This window comes from Choloepus didactylus, chromosome 8, assembly GCF_015220235.1.
Source record: "Choloepus didactylus isolate mChoDid1 chromosome 8, mChoDid1.pri, whole genome shotgun sequence".
Lineage (NCBI taxonomy): Eukaryota > Metazoa > Chordata > Mammalia > Pilosa > Megalonychidae > Choloepus > Choloepus didactylus.
The window spans coordinates 76,253,277-76,267,884 of record NC_051314.1 but is presented as its reverse complement, the minus strand read 5'-3'; the positions used below and the strand labels follow the sequence as shown (position 1 = coordinate 76,267,884).

Below are 14,608 nucleotides of genomic sequence, written 5' to 3'. Positions count from 1 at the left end.
AGTAATACACCTCCTTCCTTCACACCTCCACTCCTTAATTGACATAAATTCTCCCAAGAAGTGAGAAACACAGCATCAGGTTCTGAGTGTTTAATTCAGGTAATGGTAATCTTCAAGGGAAGCCTAGAGAAGATAGGAGTTGTTGCTAACCCCGGGTAAATCTGGCATTGCATGAGAGTACTCAGACCTGCTGCCCACTGAGGAGGGGGCTACTCTCACCGATGGGGCAACGGTGGAAGATCCGGGGCAGACGTAGCCAGTAGGTGGTGCCCCGTGGCAGCTGGGGAAGGGAGACAGCTGAGACCTGCTTCATAAGCCTGCGCCTGATATTGGGAGTAAAGAGGGCAAAGTGGTTAGTAGCGGGATAGGGCAGCCAGTCTGCGCTTCTCCAAACATGGGGACACACCTGCATCCGAAGCCTACTTAGCCTTGATTCCAGGTCCTCCCCTCTCACCTCCAGCATTCATCTTCTCTGGTTTCTGTGGTAAACTCTTTTCTATCCCCCAGTAAACTTCCGTGCTTTGAAGACCGTCAACACCCCAGGGTTAGGGATTTGTCCTTCTTTCTATGGAGAACCTCAGTTCTCCCAAATCTCCCCCACTCTTAATATTATTAATAGCAGCATTCATCAACACCATCATTATTGCACTCGCTTCAGAGCCAGGTGCTTTACCCACATTGTCTCTAATCCTTACAAAAACGCTACATGGCAGATATTTGTTTTCCTATTTTTCAGAAGAGGAAACAGGCTCAGAGAGGTTAAGCAACTTGCCCAAGGTTCCACAAGCAGGACTGCAGCTCAGGCCTGTTTCACTTCCAAGCCTGGGCGCTTTCCTGGACACCATGCTTACTTAAAAGGAGTGGTGGTGCCCTCCCCCTTGGGGGAAGAGTGAATGGTGGTAATAAGAGATAAGAGGGCCTGAGCAGGGTGGTGGAGTCCTCACCTATAGATCAGAGATGCAAGCACCACAGCCATCAACACCAGCAAGATGCCCAAAAACAGGGGAGCCTGCCCAAGGCCTGCTTCTTGACCTGTGAGCAGAATCCCAGGCACTGCTTCAGTCAGTGTCTGCTTCCTGCCAGCTGGCCTCTGCTCACTCCCCTTCATCCTAGCTCTTGTCCAAGTACCCACCAGGCATGACAAGCTGAGTGCTGACCATTGCCAGGCTGTTGGCATCAGCCAAAGACACATTGAGGCAGTAGATCCCCGAGCCTCCCTTCAGTGTCTGGTGCAGAACCAGCTGGCAGGCTGGGCTGGGAGGCACAGGCTGGCACAGCCGCTGGGCCGGGGGTTGGCAGCCTGGCGATGAGATGTCCATACAGGCTTGCTTGGGGAGCCTGGGAGAGGTGTCAGCTTTTATCAGGGGGTCTGGAAAGGGATACTGGGCACCAGAGAGCAGGGTAATAGTCAATGCCAGAGTTCCCAAGGCAACCAGCAGGACACTCACCCGCCTTGGCAGGACACAGTCAGCTCAAATGCATCCCCCTCACCAGATGGCACAGCCTGCAGGATCTCAGCATTCTCAATACCCTCTGCAGAGTTGCAAGATTTTGAGGCTGGGATTCTTCCATTAGGCCTCTCCCAAGGCCCAAAGATAGGAAAGCCCTGGGACTGCTCTCCCAATTCCATCCCTGTGCCTTCAGATAAGGTCCTTGGCATCTGAGTATCTTCCTGACCAGGTAACTCCCCCCAAGGTATACCTCCACTGGCCAGTCCCAGGCAGCATATGCCTCCCTCCCTTAACCCCACACAGTAAGCAAGACTCACGGATAATGTCCAGGGAGAGGGAAAAGGAACCATATCGATACAGAACACAATCCAGGGGTACTTGTCGCTTCACCAGGATTACGGCAGCTGTGCTATCCAGCAGGGGACTCTGGGAACCTGGCAGGAGAGGAGTGAGGAGGTTAGGCCAAGAGACAAATAACTTTCTTGGAGGCAGAAGGCCAAGCAGGCACTTTTCCAGGTAGAGCTGTAGCTACTGGATCCAGGAGTCACTGACTTGGAATCAGACAAGACCTCCTGGGAAATCTCACTTTATAGATAAGGAAACAGAGACTGAGGAAGAGAAAATGACTACCCCAGAGTCTCACAGTTAGTGGTAGAGTTGGAGTTTTAAAAAGCCCCAAATGTTTCCACACCCCACGCTGTGCCAGACACCTTTACATATGTTAACTCATTTAAGTGTCACTACTGCATTCTTGCCTCTTCAGTGTTCCTATGACAATTCCAGGCATTGGGATGGGAATCCAGGGGTGGGAAATGGGAAGAGCAGGGTATCAGAATCTGGGGAAGATTTCCGTGCATGATTTATGTTTGAACAGAAGATGAGATATAAATATTATGTAAATGATCACAGTCTGTTCCTTGGCCTTCCCAGCAGTTCTCAGGGGTAGGGAAGGAAAAAGCTCTCTCCCATGGTCTAGGATAAGACCCTCATTTCCTGAACTCCAGATCTATTCCATGCCTTTTAGAAGGACTTGAGGGCTTCAGAACCAGTGAGGGCTCTGAGGGGACCCCAGTGTTAAGCAAAGGATTGGGTAATATCTGGATCCTGAGTAAGATTTCAGCTCTCTAGAGTAGTGACAAATAGCCTACCTCATGAATCTTGTTCAACTGGCCTTCTTACCTGTGTTATCCTCCGTAGGCATGAATGGGCTGGCATCTGGACCCTCAGGCTCAGGGCTGGGTACCTCTCCAGCTGTGGTCTCCACCAACTCTGTAGTTATTACCTGAGCAGCTGTGGTTCTGGAGTGCTCTGCAGTTGTCTTCTCTACAGGTGTGGTACCTATGACCTCTGAGGTTGGCATCTGCCCAGGTGTAGTACTACCTGTGCCCTTTGCAGTTGGCATCTGCCCAGGTGTAGTAGTACCTGTGCTCTCTGCAGTTGGCACCTGCCCAGGTATAGTAGTGCCTGTGCCCCCTGCAGTTGGCCCCTGCCCAGGTGTAGTTCCTACTTCTTCAGTAGGCACTTGCCCAACTGTGGTGCTAGAGGCCTCTGCTGTTGACAAGTACCCATCTGTGGTGCGGGGAACTGGGGAGGAGCCACAGGAGGTGAAAGGAATGGCAGCCTGCAGCACTACCTGGACAGTGACTGGGCCAGATTCTAGGTAAGTATGAGTGACCACAAGTGCTCGAGAAATCAGGGTGCCACTACTATCTCCAAAGTCCCAGGTGTAGGAGAGGTCAGCCCCAGCCAAATAGCCACTGGGGTCATGGAGCTGGAGGGCAAAAGTCAGAGGTCGATTCCTCAGGAAGTGCTTGTTCCCTCCATCCAAGGCCTGCAGCTGGGACACGCTCACAGTGAAGGGCACCTGGTCTGGGATTGGAGTCAGAAAAGGTGAGAAGCAGCCCTGGGCCACAGCTTTTCCTTTCACAACCACACCCTCCCATCCTAAGCTGACTGACTGGCCCTTCACTGGCTCTAAGCCCCACAGAACTCCACTCAACTGTTTCGGGCTCTGCCCCTTTAAAGTTGCACACCATTTCCCCTTTCCCCTTTCTAGCCTAGTCAAGCCTCCCTTCCTTCTCCTGCCCTAAGACTGGCCTTGTCCCTTCCTAAGCCCTTACCAGTGATGGTGAAGGCTGATTGGGAGCGGACGAGGGGCACGTAGCTCTGGGACCCCCGACGGTGGTAGACGGTCACTTCCATCATGTGTGTGCCCAGCCTTGCCCTGGCCGTCCCAATGCTCAGCCCGGACACTTGGCCCCCCAGAACTTGCCAGTATTGGCCTGAAGGTTTTTGAAAGAAAAGCAGGGATAGGGGGCGTTACTGATCAGAGGGGAATGAGGGGCAAGATTAGAGAACAGACCCTGAAGAAGGGAGGTTAGGAGGTGGGTTGAGGATGGCTACTTCAGAGGGTGTTTGGCAAGCTGTGACACGGAGGGCCAGTTAAGGAGTCCTAATGAGGGGCTCCATGAGGTGAGACTACAGCTGGGGAAGGACTTCCAGAAAGAACTATGTTAGAGAGACCTGTGCTATAGAAGAGGAAGAAGCCAAGGAGGAAATGAAGATTAGGGAAATCACAGAGGTTAAAGGGTGGGGCCAAGAAAAGAAAAGGGATCGGGTAGGAGGAAGTGAATCCAAGTGTGGGTTTCTGAGTTACAGGCCAGAAAAGGGAGTCCCTCACCCCAGGTCTTCCAGACATAGACAAAATTTCTCCTCTGAGACCAAGGGCCAGATGGGCAGGGTCCACCATCAGGGAAGATGCAGGTGTCATCAGGATCCTGAGGATACACTGGTTGTCCTCCCCATACCTTGCTCCCTGAGGGACAGATATGGAGTCATCCTCAAACCCTGGCTCTCCTTTCCATACACCAAAACCCCTAAAATGGCTCCCAGAAGCTCAGAGAGGGATTCTGGGGATACTCCCTAGCTAAGAAAGAACATTCCCTATGGTATAACCCATTTTAGGCAGTAGTGGGAGTGAATGGAAATTACAATTAAAGATTCATAAGTATGTACTTGCATAGGAAAGAGATTGGAAAGCTATATGTCAAAATGTTTAGTTTCCTCCAGCTAGTGAGCTAAAAACAGAAGTAATAGCACCAGCTAACATTTATTGAGCTTTTACTCTAGGCTAGGACAGGCACTATGCCAAGTGCTTTATATATGATCACATCTCAATCCTTACAACAACCTCTCTAAGTAGGTCCCATCACTATTCTACAAATAAAGGAAAGGAGACACCAAACGATTAAGTAATTTGCCCAGGGACCCATACTAGTAATAAGTTTAAATCCAGATGTCAAACTTCTAGGCCCACTGGATTCTACTTTCCCCCATTTTGGGGACTGTAATTTTCTTTCTGGTTTTTTTTTTTTTTTCTTTCTCTATACTTTCTAATTTTACTAAAATGGATAATTATTACATATATAATTTGTAACGAAACAAAACAAAACAAAACAAAAAACAGACGGGGACGGGTTATTCCCTGACCTCACTGGGGAAACCAGGGACTCTAAGTCTTAGGCATGAGGGCCCAGAATAGAGGTACTTACCATTGATGGTAGCATTGCGGGCCCAGATGATCTGCCCATCCGCCAGCACCTTTTGGCTTTCAGGGAAGTGCAGAGCAGTAGAGAAGGAGGCATTTGCCCCAACCAGAGTTGGCCCATCATTACTAATCTTCAGGGACACTTGGCCACCTGGGTAGAGAAGCTGAATTAGATGGGACTCCTCAGCTGCCGCTTCCCATACAACTTTCCCCTTCCTACCTTCCCAAGCTACATTCAATGCAGTTTTGCTTGTTCCTCTCCTTATCCCATTTCCACAGTGCTCCCCACCCCCACCCCAGGTTGCCAATTCCTACCTCTCCAGCAGTCAGTCCCCTGGACATCTGTCCATGCTGGATATAGCTGCCTGTTCCAGGCTTTGGTTCTGAGCTGCCTTGAGACACCAGGCCAGTCCTGGTCTCTGGATCCTAAAAGAAATGTACCATGAGGGTCCCAGGGTCCTTATTCAGCCCCTTCTCAGGAGATAACACTGTCCCGTATCATTCCACTCATTCTCATATTCAAAGTGCATTTTAACCTACTAAATACCCATCATGTACCAGCACCTTGCTAGGCACAAAGGACTTAAGAAATGAATAAGACATGGCCCTGAAGGGATTCAAGATGAAGTGCAGTAAATAGACATGTACATAACTATAACTCAAGGCACTGTTTAATACGTGCAATAGCAGACATGCATGGAGTACAGTGAAATGACAGACTAAAAAGATTAACTCTGGCAGTTTGGGAAAGGCTTCAATGAGGAGCTGGCATTCGGCCTGTGAGATTAAGCATTCCAGGCAGAAGGAACAGCATGAGCAGATGCATGGAGGCATGTTAGGGGACTAGCAGTGTGGCTGATGCACACTGTGAGATATGAGGCTGAGGAGATGGGTTGGGGCTTTGGTGCCAGCCTAAGGCGTGTGGCCTTTATCCTATAAACAAGGCCACCTCAGAAGGTTGTTTTTGTGTTTTTTTTTTTAATTGAGATGTAATTTACATACCATAAATTCACCCTTCAGAAAGATTTTGAACATGATCACATTTGTTTTAGAATGATCACTCGGGCAAACAGTGAGGCCAATAACAAGCAGAGGTTGCAGGTGGCAGAGCAGGAAGAAATTTATTGTAACTGACCAAGAGAGAGGGCTGAGAAAAAGGGATATAATGAACTCTCATGGCCATCACCAAGATCCAACAACTATCAATATTTTTCTGAATTTACTTTATCGTCTTTGTTTATTTGTTTTCTTTCTGGGTAGAGTATTTAGAAGCAAATCCCAGACATCTTGTTATTTTAACCCTACAGACTCAGTATGTAACTGTAAAAAAATGCAAATGTTTTCTTTCATAAGCACAATGTCATTTCACACTAAACAAAATTATCAAACTGAGTCCATATAAAATTTTCATTAATATCTAAAAATGTCTTTTTATGTTTTTAAAATCAGGATCCAAAACATAAGCACAATCTTTTAACAGCCTAAAGTGGGTGGGTATGAATGGAATGTTTCCTGAAGAAAATACATTGGGGAACATAGTTAAAGGAAAAGATTTGAGACTGTGGCATGAATGAGGGAGGTCAGCTCAGGTAGAACTTCCTAAAAAGTCTAGGACACCAAGGATCTAAGGAGGGGTATAGGTGGCTGGACTATAATGTATATATTTCAGCATGGCAGAAACCATCCCCAGCCCTTTTCTAATGTTTATTGGAAACCCAGTTGATTCTGCTGGGGGAGGATCTAGAATCATCTCATTGAGCATCCCACCACTAGAGCAAGAAAATTCACAAGATGCCCCAGTCTTTCTCCACTCCCAACCCTCCCTCCTCAGTACAGCATGGACATTCCAGACCCTCTCACCACCCCACACCCTCCCCTTGCTCCTATCACGAGGTGCCAATTCCCCAGAGCCCTTTCATGTGATGCTCAGCTGAGACCCCTCAGGCTGTCTCTCCCAGATCCAGAACAAAAGGCCAGGGCTGTTTCACCCATCCCCATCCCAAGGGAGGAAGGTGATGTCTCCTTAGCCTTCTTATCCAATACCACATTCTCTTACTCTCCACTTTAAGTCCTCCACCCCAGGTACCTGAAACATTACCTAGAAACCTCTCCCACCCATTTCACCCTTTTTGAGCTCCTGCGCCAACTCACTGTCCAGGGGTCCTCAGAACTTGGGCTACAAAGATCCGCTATATTTCTGCCTTTCCAAACAGAAGGGGTTATTTAAAGCTCAATCCCAAATCTTCACTTGGGGAGGGAGCTCAGGTGCCCATATTCTCACTAAATCAAATAAGTGGGAGAAGCTTGAAGCTTTGCCTGGGGGAGTGGGTATCTCCCATTGGGAGGGAAAAACCAAATCAGGAGTACAACCCCACATTCACACCGGCCCACGTCCATGCATCCCCACACTCACCTGTGGCCCCCACAGGCAGCAGAGCACCTAGCACAGCCACCTGGAGAAGGAACCTCCTCAGCACCATCTCCATCCTGTCCTTCCCTCTAGCAACCCAAGGTGCCAGGGGCTGGGACAAACCCTTTAAAAGAAAGGGGGGCTCATTTGCATAGCCCTTCCTCCTCTCCCTCTAGGAGAGACCTGGGAGGGGCGGGAGGACCGGAGACAGGCAGGACTAAGAAGGGATCATATGCTGGTCCGTGAACACCCCTTCCTATCATGTTACTCAATGATAATTTCTGGTTTCACTAGGTCATTCTCATCTTGACACACTCCATCCCCTGGGAAAGAGTTGACTGAAGGGCAGCTACATAACACATACCCAACACACATAACTCATCATGGGAGAGCAAATCAATCAATTGTTTGAGGCAACCGAGGAGCCTCTCAAAAAAACAGAAACAGCCCGGCATCCAGAAACAGGGAGACAGTATTGGGGTAGACTAAAGAGGCTGTGGCAACGATTCTTCCAAGGCCCAGGGATCCCTTACAACGTCGGTGAGGTTTCCGGCTTCCTGCTTTGCAAAGGAGGCTCCCCTGGCCAGGTGGAATTTAATTTTAGGTCGATACATTTTCCCCAGGGGTGGGGTAAAGGGTGAGTTAGAGATCAGGGAATCCCTACAGACTTGGGACACGGGGGGAAACTCGAGCCAAAATCAGGTACTTTGAAAAAGGCGATCAGCTTCTCCACAATGACTGAAACTTAATACCCCTCAAAAACCAAACTTGCGCGGGGCGAGGCCATTTGCTGCAAGGGGCTCTGGACGCTCCGTTCGTCCCTCCCGCTCTGACGTTGACCAATAGGAAGGGCTGGGGGCGGAGCCAGGGAAACGCGGGAAGGAGGGGCGGGGCCTCTGGTGGCAGTCGGGAACTGGGGGAGCCCGCAACATTGTTTTAAGTTGGACAAATTGACAAGGGAGAGATACACTGCGTTCCATCCTGACCCGGGGCCGCGGTGCCGGGCCTTGTCTCCCCCTCCACGGCCCCCAGGAGTCTGGGCCCGCTTTCCGCAGGGTTCCCAGGCCCCCGCTCCAGGGCCGGGCTGATCCGACTCGCTGGCACTTCATGGAGAACTTCCAAAAGGTGGAAAAGATCGGAGAGGGCACGTACGGAGTTGTGTACAAAGCCAAGAACAAGGTGACGGGAGAAGTGGTGGCGCTTAAGAAAATCCGCCTGGACACGTGAGTGACCTCTTACCCGGGACTCCTAACTGGGGAGCTTCCTTGAGGGACCGCCTCCCCCCCACCCCCCACCCCCACACATGCACTGGCGGCAGCGGTCCGGGGACCGGAAGGTAGTAGGAAGGACTTTTGAAGTGGGGAGGTGGCTTGGGGGACAGACGGAGGGTTTCCTTGTGGAAAGCATATGGTAGTGTAGAATCTACGGAAAACTTCCACCCCGAAGACAGCCGGATGATGCCCCCAAATATACAATCAGAGAGACGGGAAGAGAAAGAAGGCCTCTGGGATGGGGTCCAGTGGAGTTGGGTTTCGTGGGAACTGGTAAAGAATATCTTTCTGAATGATGAGCCCTCCTCTCTGCCCCAACCCCACCCTCATCTTAGAATTCTCTCCCTCTTTCAAAAGAATGGCAGTTGAACTTCACTGGCCTGTCTGGGGAGGCTGGGTGCTACTATCACATTTTTTCTCAGTTACCTTCTCAGCCTCACTCTCACCAGGAGGCCCACCACTTACCCACCCCTGGCAAGAGGAAATGATAACCTTAAATGTATCCAAAAGCTACTCCCTGTTCCACCCAGGAATTAACTCCTACGGCTCCTTTTCTCTTTTCTCATTTTCCTAGGGATGCAGGGGTGGTTCCTCCTTGGGGGAAAGGAATGACTGGGCTGGGGGAAAAGGAATATTTGTAACCAAATTCCCATCTCTGCTCTCCCAATCCCTCCAAGTGAGACTGAGGGTGTACCCAGTACTGCCATCCGAGAGATTTCTCTGCTTAAGGAGCTTAACCACCCTAATATTGTCAAGTAAGTATGTATCTGGGAGGTGGTCTGACATGAAGGAGAATTAGTTCTATCTGTGAAGTCTGGGTGTTTCTCTCCCTCACCCCCATTCTGGGCCTCCCTCCTCTAGGCTGCTGGATGTCATCCACACAGAAAACAAACTCTACCTAGTTTTTGAGTTTCTGCACCAGGATCTCAAGAAATTCATGGATGCCTCTGCTCTCACTGGCATTCCTCTTCCCCTGATCAAGGTAACCCCTCTCATTGTCTCCATTAGGAGTGTGTCTTGGAAGGCAGGTGATTCAGGCTAGGGGATGATTTGTGGTCTTGATTCCCTTCCTGGCCCTCAGCCCCCTACACACACCTTTTTGTGACTCTTTCACTGCTCATTATGCCCATTAACCATAGGGCTGGGCTGGAGAATCAAAGAAGTAGAAACTCGAGTGAGTCAACTTAGCTACTCAGGTGGGAGGTCAGATGAAACTCAGATGAGATTTGAGGGCACTTTATAGGTTCCATCAAAAAGAGCTTCCACCTGCTCGGGGGAGAAATAGCCAGTGAGTCTCTGTTGTTTGTTTTAAGGCTGAATTCTTCACTCCCTGAGCTACTTTCAATCCATCAACAAATGTTTATTCAGTGCAAATTAGTTGGACACCTTCTATGTGCTAGGCACAGGATATGGAAAAGGGATGTAAAAGTCAATAAAACCTAATTTGTATCCTCAATGAACTGATAGTCCAATAGGAGAAATAGCTTATAAGCATGTAATTATAATCCACATAGTAGAGGCTTTAGTAGAGCTTTAGGGGCACAGAGCAGACCCTAATCTGCTCTCTGTGATGGACAAACACAGTCCTTTCTCCCTTGCCAGAGCTATCTGTTCCAGCTGCTTCAGGGCCTAGCTTTCTGCCATTCTCATCGAGTCCTGCACCGAGACCTCAAACCTCAGAATCTGCTTATCAATGCAGAGGGGGCCATCAAGCTAGCAGACTTTGGACTTGCAAGAGCCTTTGGAGTCCCTGTTCGTACTTACACCCATGAGGTGAGTCCTTCTACCCTTTTCTTCTCTGAGCTTCCCCTAAGGTGTTAACAAAATTATTAAAATATCTGGCCAGCAGGTTCTCTCTGGATAGATGGAGATAATCTCAGACAGCCCAAGAGGTCTTCGAGTATGCACAAAATTCCCTTGTGGAGCTAACTGGGCTTGGAAAGATAACAAGCCAAGACAGCTGGATGAGATACCATGAAAATTATGACCATTTGTCTCAAGTTTTCCAGGAAGGTCTCTGGGGTTCAGAAAATATGGTACCCAGAACTGAGGGCTAGGCTAACTCTGGGCTTAGATGTCCTATGTATTCTCCTTACTTAGGGGAAATCAGAGTGAGGGATAGGATGGAGGGAAGGAAGCTGCTTGTTAAGGGGCTGAGAGTTTGGAAAGTAGTGAGAGGTGGGAATGTCCACGTCCCTCAAACCACGCCTCCTCTTCCTACCCTTGTCCGCCAGGTGGTAACCCTGTGGTACCGAGCACCTGAAATCCTCCTGGGATGCAAATACTACTCCACAGCTGTGGACATCTGGAGCCTGGGCTGCATCTTTGCCGAGATGGTAGGTAGGCATGCCTGAGTTCCAGCCAGCCCACTCCTACCCACATCTAAAAACAACAGAACTGTTTCTTGGCTTAGACCCATGGCCCTTCCATCCTAGGATTCTCTCTCCAGAGTAGCACCAAGAGGGGCGGTGGTAAAAAGATAGGACTGTTGCCCTTGATGTCAACCAGGATGTTAGAATATCCTCAAATAGCCTTGCCATCCCATATGCATCTCTTAACCCCAAAATGAGCTAAATCATTTCTGTGGCTATTTTAGTTTTTGTCTGCATATATTTGGGAGAATGCATTCCATTTAGTACCTCCTTCATTTTTTCTGTGGACCTTGTTGTAAGGTGTCAGGAATGTGGTGAAGCCAACTGTGTTCATCTTATCTACACGCTTCCTGTAGAATGCAGACTTAGATTGTGTTCCCCCCTCAACCTCTGGCTTTTCAGATTGAAGAATAGTTGAGGCCCCTGCCTTATGTGGGAGCTCCCATCCCTTTAATACAACAGTAGAGTGGGCTGAGTTTTAAAATCAAATCAACAATATTTGTTTTATGGTCCTTTATCTGGGTAGTAACTGGGGGCTTGGAGATCATTAGCCTGTATATAATGTGCATTCCCCCCTAGTGCATTACCTTATAATTGCCCATATTCCTCTCTAAATTCATCAAAAAATATTTGTTAAGCACCTAGTATGTACCCAGCACCATGCTAGGTGCTGTGGGGAACACAGAAGAAATGGAAGACACAGTCTCTGCCCGCTGTGCTCCTATCTAGAAGTGGCTGCATCACAAGGAGGGGGCATGACCGCAGTGTCTACCCCACATCCCGTGAGTGGCTTGGGCTCCCTTTGCTACGTGTCAGTGGCACCCCAGACATTCACCCCCTCCCAGCCCCACCCAGCCTTGGGGATCTGCAAAGCCATGGTTGGGGGAAGGAAGGAGGGGGCGAGGAGACAGAAGAAGGGACTTCATTGTCTCAGGCTCTGTGTGACTGACCCCATGAAAGGCCCCGAGGGGAGGGGGAAGTCATGGGTCCCTGCTGATCTTCCATTGCCTGTGGGAACCTCCTTTGTGCAGGGGGCAGTTTGACTTACGTCAATATGGGTCTTGGCCTTTCCTCTCTCCTCATTTTCAGGTGACCCGGCGGGCCCTATTCCCTGGAGATTCTGAGATTGATCAACTCTTCCGGATCTTTCGGACTTTGGGAACTCCGGATGAGGTGGCTTGGCCAGGAGTTACTTCCATGCCTGATTATAAGCCGAGTTTCCCCAAGTGGGCCCGGCAAGATTTTAGCAAAGTTGTACCTCCCCTGGATGAAGATGGACGGAGCTTGTTATCGGTAAGAGTAGGGGGTGGGCACTCCTTTCCCATCGTTTACCCTCCCAGGGCAGGGTTTTTCCAGAATGAAGGAAGAACAGGGCCCCTGGACTCAGCCTCAGCATTTCCCTAGCCCCTGCTCCTCTTTCCCTCTCCACCCTGGTTCCCATATAGGAGGAGGGAAATGAGAACTCTGCCTTGGGTAAAAGGGAGAATTTGGTGTTCCTGATTTCTCAGAGCACCTGCTGCCCATCTAGTCCACTGACACATCACTGAAGTCAGTCTATCTCTTTTTCCAGCAAATGCTGCACTATGACCCCAACAAGCGCATTTCGGCAAAGGCAGCTCTGGCTCACCCTTTCTTCCAGGATGTCACCAAGCCAGTACCCCACCTGCGACTCTGATGTCCTTTCCCCAGCCCCCACCCTCAGTCTCACCCTCTTCTCCCATGTGGGCTTGACCTGGCTTGGCTCTGGGCTATTTGGACTTAGGTGGGCCCTCTGATCTTGTCTGGTGCCTCAACACTCACCTTACCCTCTTGACCAGCCAGCTTTGGGGACAGGGGGAGGGAGGGGTAAAAATGAAAGGGAGTTTCAGTATTAGATGCACTTAAGTCAGCCTCTACCTTCTCCCCTTCCTCTTAGTTGTTGCTGAAGAGGGATGGTTAAAAAAAAAAAAGACAGACTCCTTCCCCGGCACCCCACATTGGGTCTGACATCGCAATCTCTGAATGCCTAGTAATTTTTATTTCCTGTGTTTGGGAGTAACAGGCCCCCAAGTCTCTTGTTACCACTGTTTTTGTAAGGCCAACTGATAACAGGGTAAGTTGAAACTTTTGAAAACCAAGCAAAACAAAAACACAAGGAGGGGTCTGTTTTAAAGAATTAGTTTAAAAAAATAGATTTGATCGGTTTATGCCCTATTTTTAGTGCTTCACCTCACCTAACAGACTGGGAAACTCAAGACCCAGCCCCTAGCCCCAGACCCCACTGGGCTGCAGTAGAAATGATTGCCCTCAATCCCCTTGTCTGCTCCTCCTATGAGCAAGGAAGTATGGTAGGCTCTGGGACACAGACTGTGCTTCATCAGGATCCACTTTCCTGAGACAGTAAAAAGCAGATGAGAGATGTTTGAATTTTTCTCTTTTAGGATTCATAGTTCTTCAGTTGCCAGGGATCCCTGCTCCCATCTTCCTCCGAAGGCCCCCCGCTTCCCCAAAGGAGTGGAATGCTGACCCTTTTACAGGGCTGTGACTGAGTAGGGGTATCGGGAAAAAATATTTCTCTAAAAGAAGGATGAGCAATTATATTTATATTTCAGTTATGGTAGTTTTTAAAGTGTGTGGATAGGGGTGGGAGGGATTTGTTGCCAAGCGCACCTTGGGGTTTTGTAATGCGAATGTTAAAAAATATATATATTTTTTCTTTTTATGATTTTGTCTCTCTTCCCCCATCTCTTGTCCTTGAGTGTTCTTGCTATTGACGTTATTTGTAATTTAGTTTGTAATCATTAAAAAAGTTCCTAATTTTATAGTTTATCGCTTTTTTCACTTTCATTTATTTATTTTACTGGAACAAGGGTGTAAGTTAAAGAGAATATGAATGCATATGTGTGATAATTGATTTCAGACCCTTCTTTTCCTCATCTCTCTGTGCAGGGCTACAAACCCCACCCCATTTTGGCTTCTATGATGCAGTTGGAATAGTGGCCAGGATGGGCATAGTGGGTCTTATTGTCCCCATTTTACAGATGGGGAAACTGAAATTTAGAGAAGTTAAGTATATTTCCAGATCACACAGCTGTTAAACAGCACAGCTGGGGAGGAAGGGGTAGGATTCAGGTTGGTCTGACTTCATAGCCTATGTATTTTCTTCTTCACTATTCCCACAAACTTGCATCCCTCCTCCACCCCCAACAAACAATATACTACGTAAACATAAACATACACAGACAGCAATTCCAGAATTTCCCAAGTAAGGGCTAGGGCTCAGGAGCAGCATATGGGGATTCGTCTTGACATTGCGTTTCCCAGCAAGTTCCCCATTTATCCTTTTTGTGACATATTACAAACAGCAAAGTTTTCTAAATATGTTTTTATTCACATTCACACACGATTTGGAAAATACTAATTGTCTATATGAAAAATTATTATGAAGAGGCTAAAGTCTCCCCAAGCTACCATTTAGTTAACATTGCTTCGCCTCAAAAAAAAAAACTATCTGAGAACTCCCGCTGGCCACCCCCAAAATTCCTGTCCTCTGAAGCCCTACTTAAAGGAGGAATCGC

At 48.6% G+C, this 14,608-nt stretch overlaps 2 protein-coding genes across 4 annotated transcripts; one reads left to right on the top strand and one right to left on the bottom strand.

Annotated features, from left to right (window-relative positions):
• Nucleotides 1-93: 93 nt before the first annotated feature.
• PMEL (premelanosome protein) lies at nucleotides 94-7,577 on the bottom strand. Its single transcript, XM_037848243.1, has 11 exons — nucleotides 7,412-7,577; nucleotides 5,314-5,424; nucleotides 5,003-5,149; nucleotides 4,132-4,266; nucleotides 3,572-3,733; nucleotides 2,631-3,320; nucleotides 1,769-1,885; nucleotides 1,449-1,533; nucleotides 1,133-1,338; nucleotides 945-1,032; nucleotides 94-323 (listed from the first exon to the last, which is right to left on the bottom strand). The coding sequence occupies exons 1-11, from the start codon at nucleotides 7,482-7,484 to the stop codon at nucleotides 182-184; spliced, it is 1,956 nt and encodes a 651-aa protein (XP_037704171.1). The 5' UTR covers nucleotides 7,485-7,577; the 3' UTR covers nucleotides 94-181.
• On the top strand, nucleotides 2,663-13,802 carry CDK2 (cyclin dependent kinase 2). Of its 3 annotated transcripts, none has more exons than XM_037848237.1 (10): nucleotides 2,663-3,111; nucleotides 3,281-3,341; nucleotides 8,464-8,631; nucleotides 9,357-9,434; nucleotides 9,541-9,661; nucleotides 10,282-10,452; nucleotides 10,914-11,015; nucleotides 11,690-11,833; nucleotides 12,141-12,344; nucleotides 12,622-13,802. In XM_037848237.1, the coding sequence occupies exons 3-10, from the start codon at nucleotides 8,516-8,518 to the stop codon at nucleotides 12,724-12,726; spliced, it is 1,041 nt and encodes a 346-aa protein (XP_037704165.1). In that variant the 5' UTR covers nucleotides 2,663-3,111; nucleotides 3,281-3,341; nucleotides 8,464-8,515; the 3' UTR covers nucleotides 12,727-13,802. The 3 variants fall into 3 exon arrangements, with proteins under 3 accessions (XP_037704165.1, XP_037704164.1, XP_037704163.1); XM_037848236.1 differs by having other exon boundaries at nucleotides 8,441-8,631; XM_037848235.1 differs by lacking the exons at nucleotides 2,663-3,111; nucleotides 3,281-3,341 and having other exon boundaries at nucleotides 8,305-8,631.
• Nucleotides 13,803-14,608: the final 806 nt, after the last annotated feature.

Excerpts from the sequence above, each read along its gene's own strand:
- CDK2 (XM_037848237.1), top strand. The coding sequence starts at position 8,516 with ATGGAGAACTTCCAAAAGGTGGAAAAGATCGGAGAGGGCACGTACGGA. Across the intron at positions 10,453-10,913 it reads TTCGTACTTACACCCATGAG|GTGGTAACCCTGTGGTACCG; the intron begins GTGAGTCCTTCT and ends CTTGTCCGCCAG. Across the intron at positions 12,345-12,621 it reads ATGGACGGAGCTTGTTATCG|CAAATGCTGCACTATGACCC; the intron begins GTAAGAGTAGGG and ends CTCTTTTTCCAG.
- PMEL (XM_037848243.1), bottom strand. The coding sequence starts at position 7,484 with ATGGAGATGGTGCTGAGGAGGTTCCTTCTCCAGGTGGCTGTGCTAGGT. Across the intron at positions 4,267-5,002 it reads CCGCAATGCTACCATCAATG|GGAGCAAGGTATGGGGAGGA; the intron begins GTAAGTACCTCT and ends TCTGTCCCTCAG. Across the intron at positions 1,534-1,768 it reads CCTCTCCCTGGACATTATCC|AGGGTATTGAGAATGCTGAG; the intron begins GTGAGTCTTGCT and ends GCAACTCTGCAG.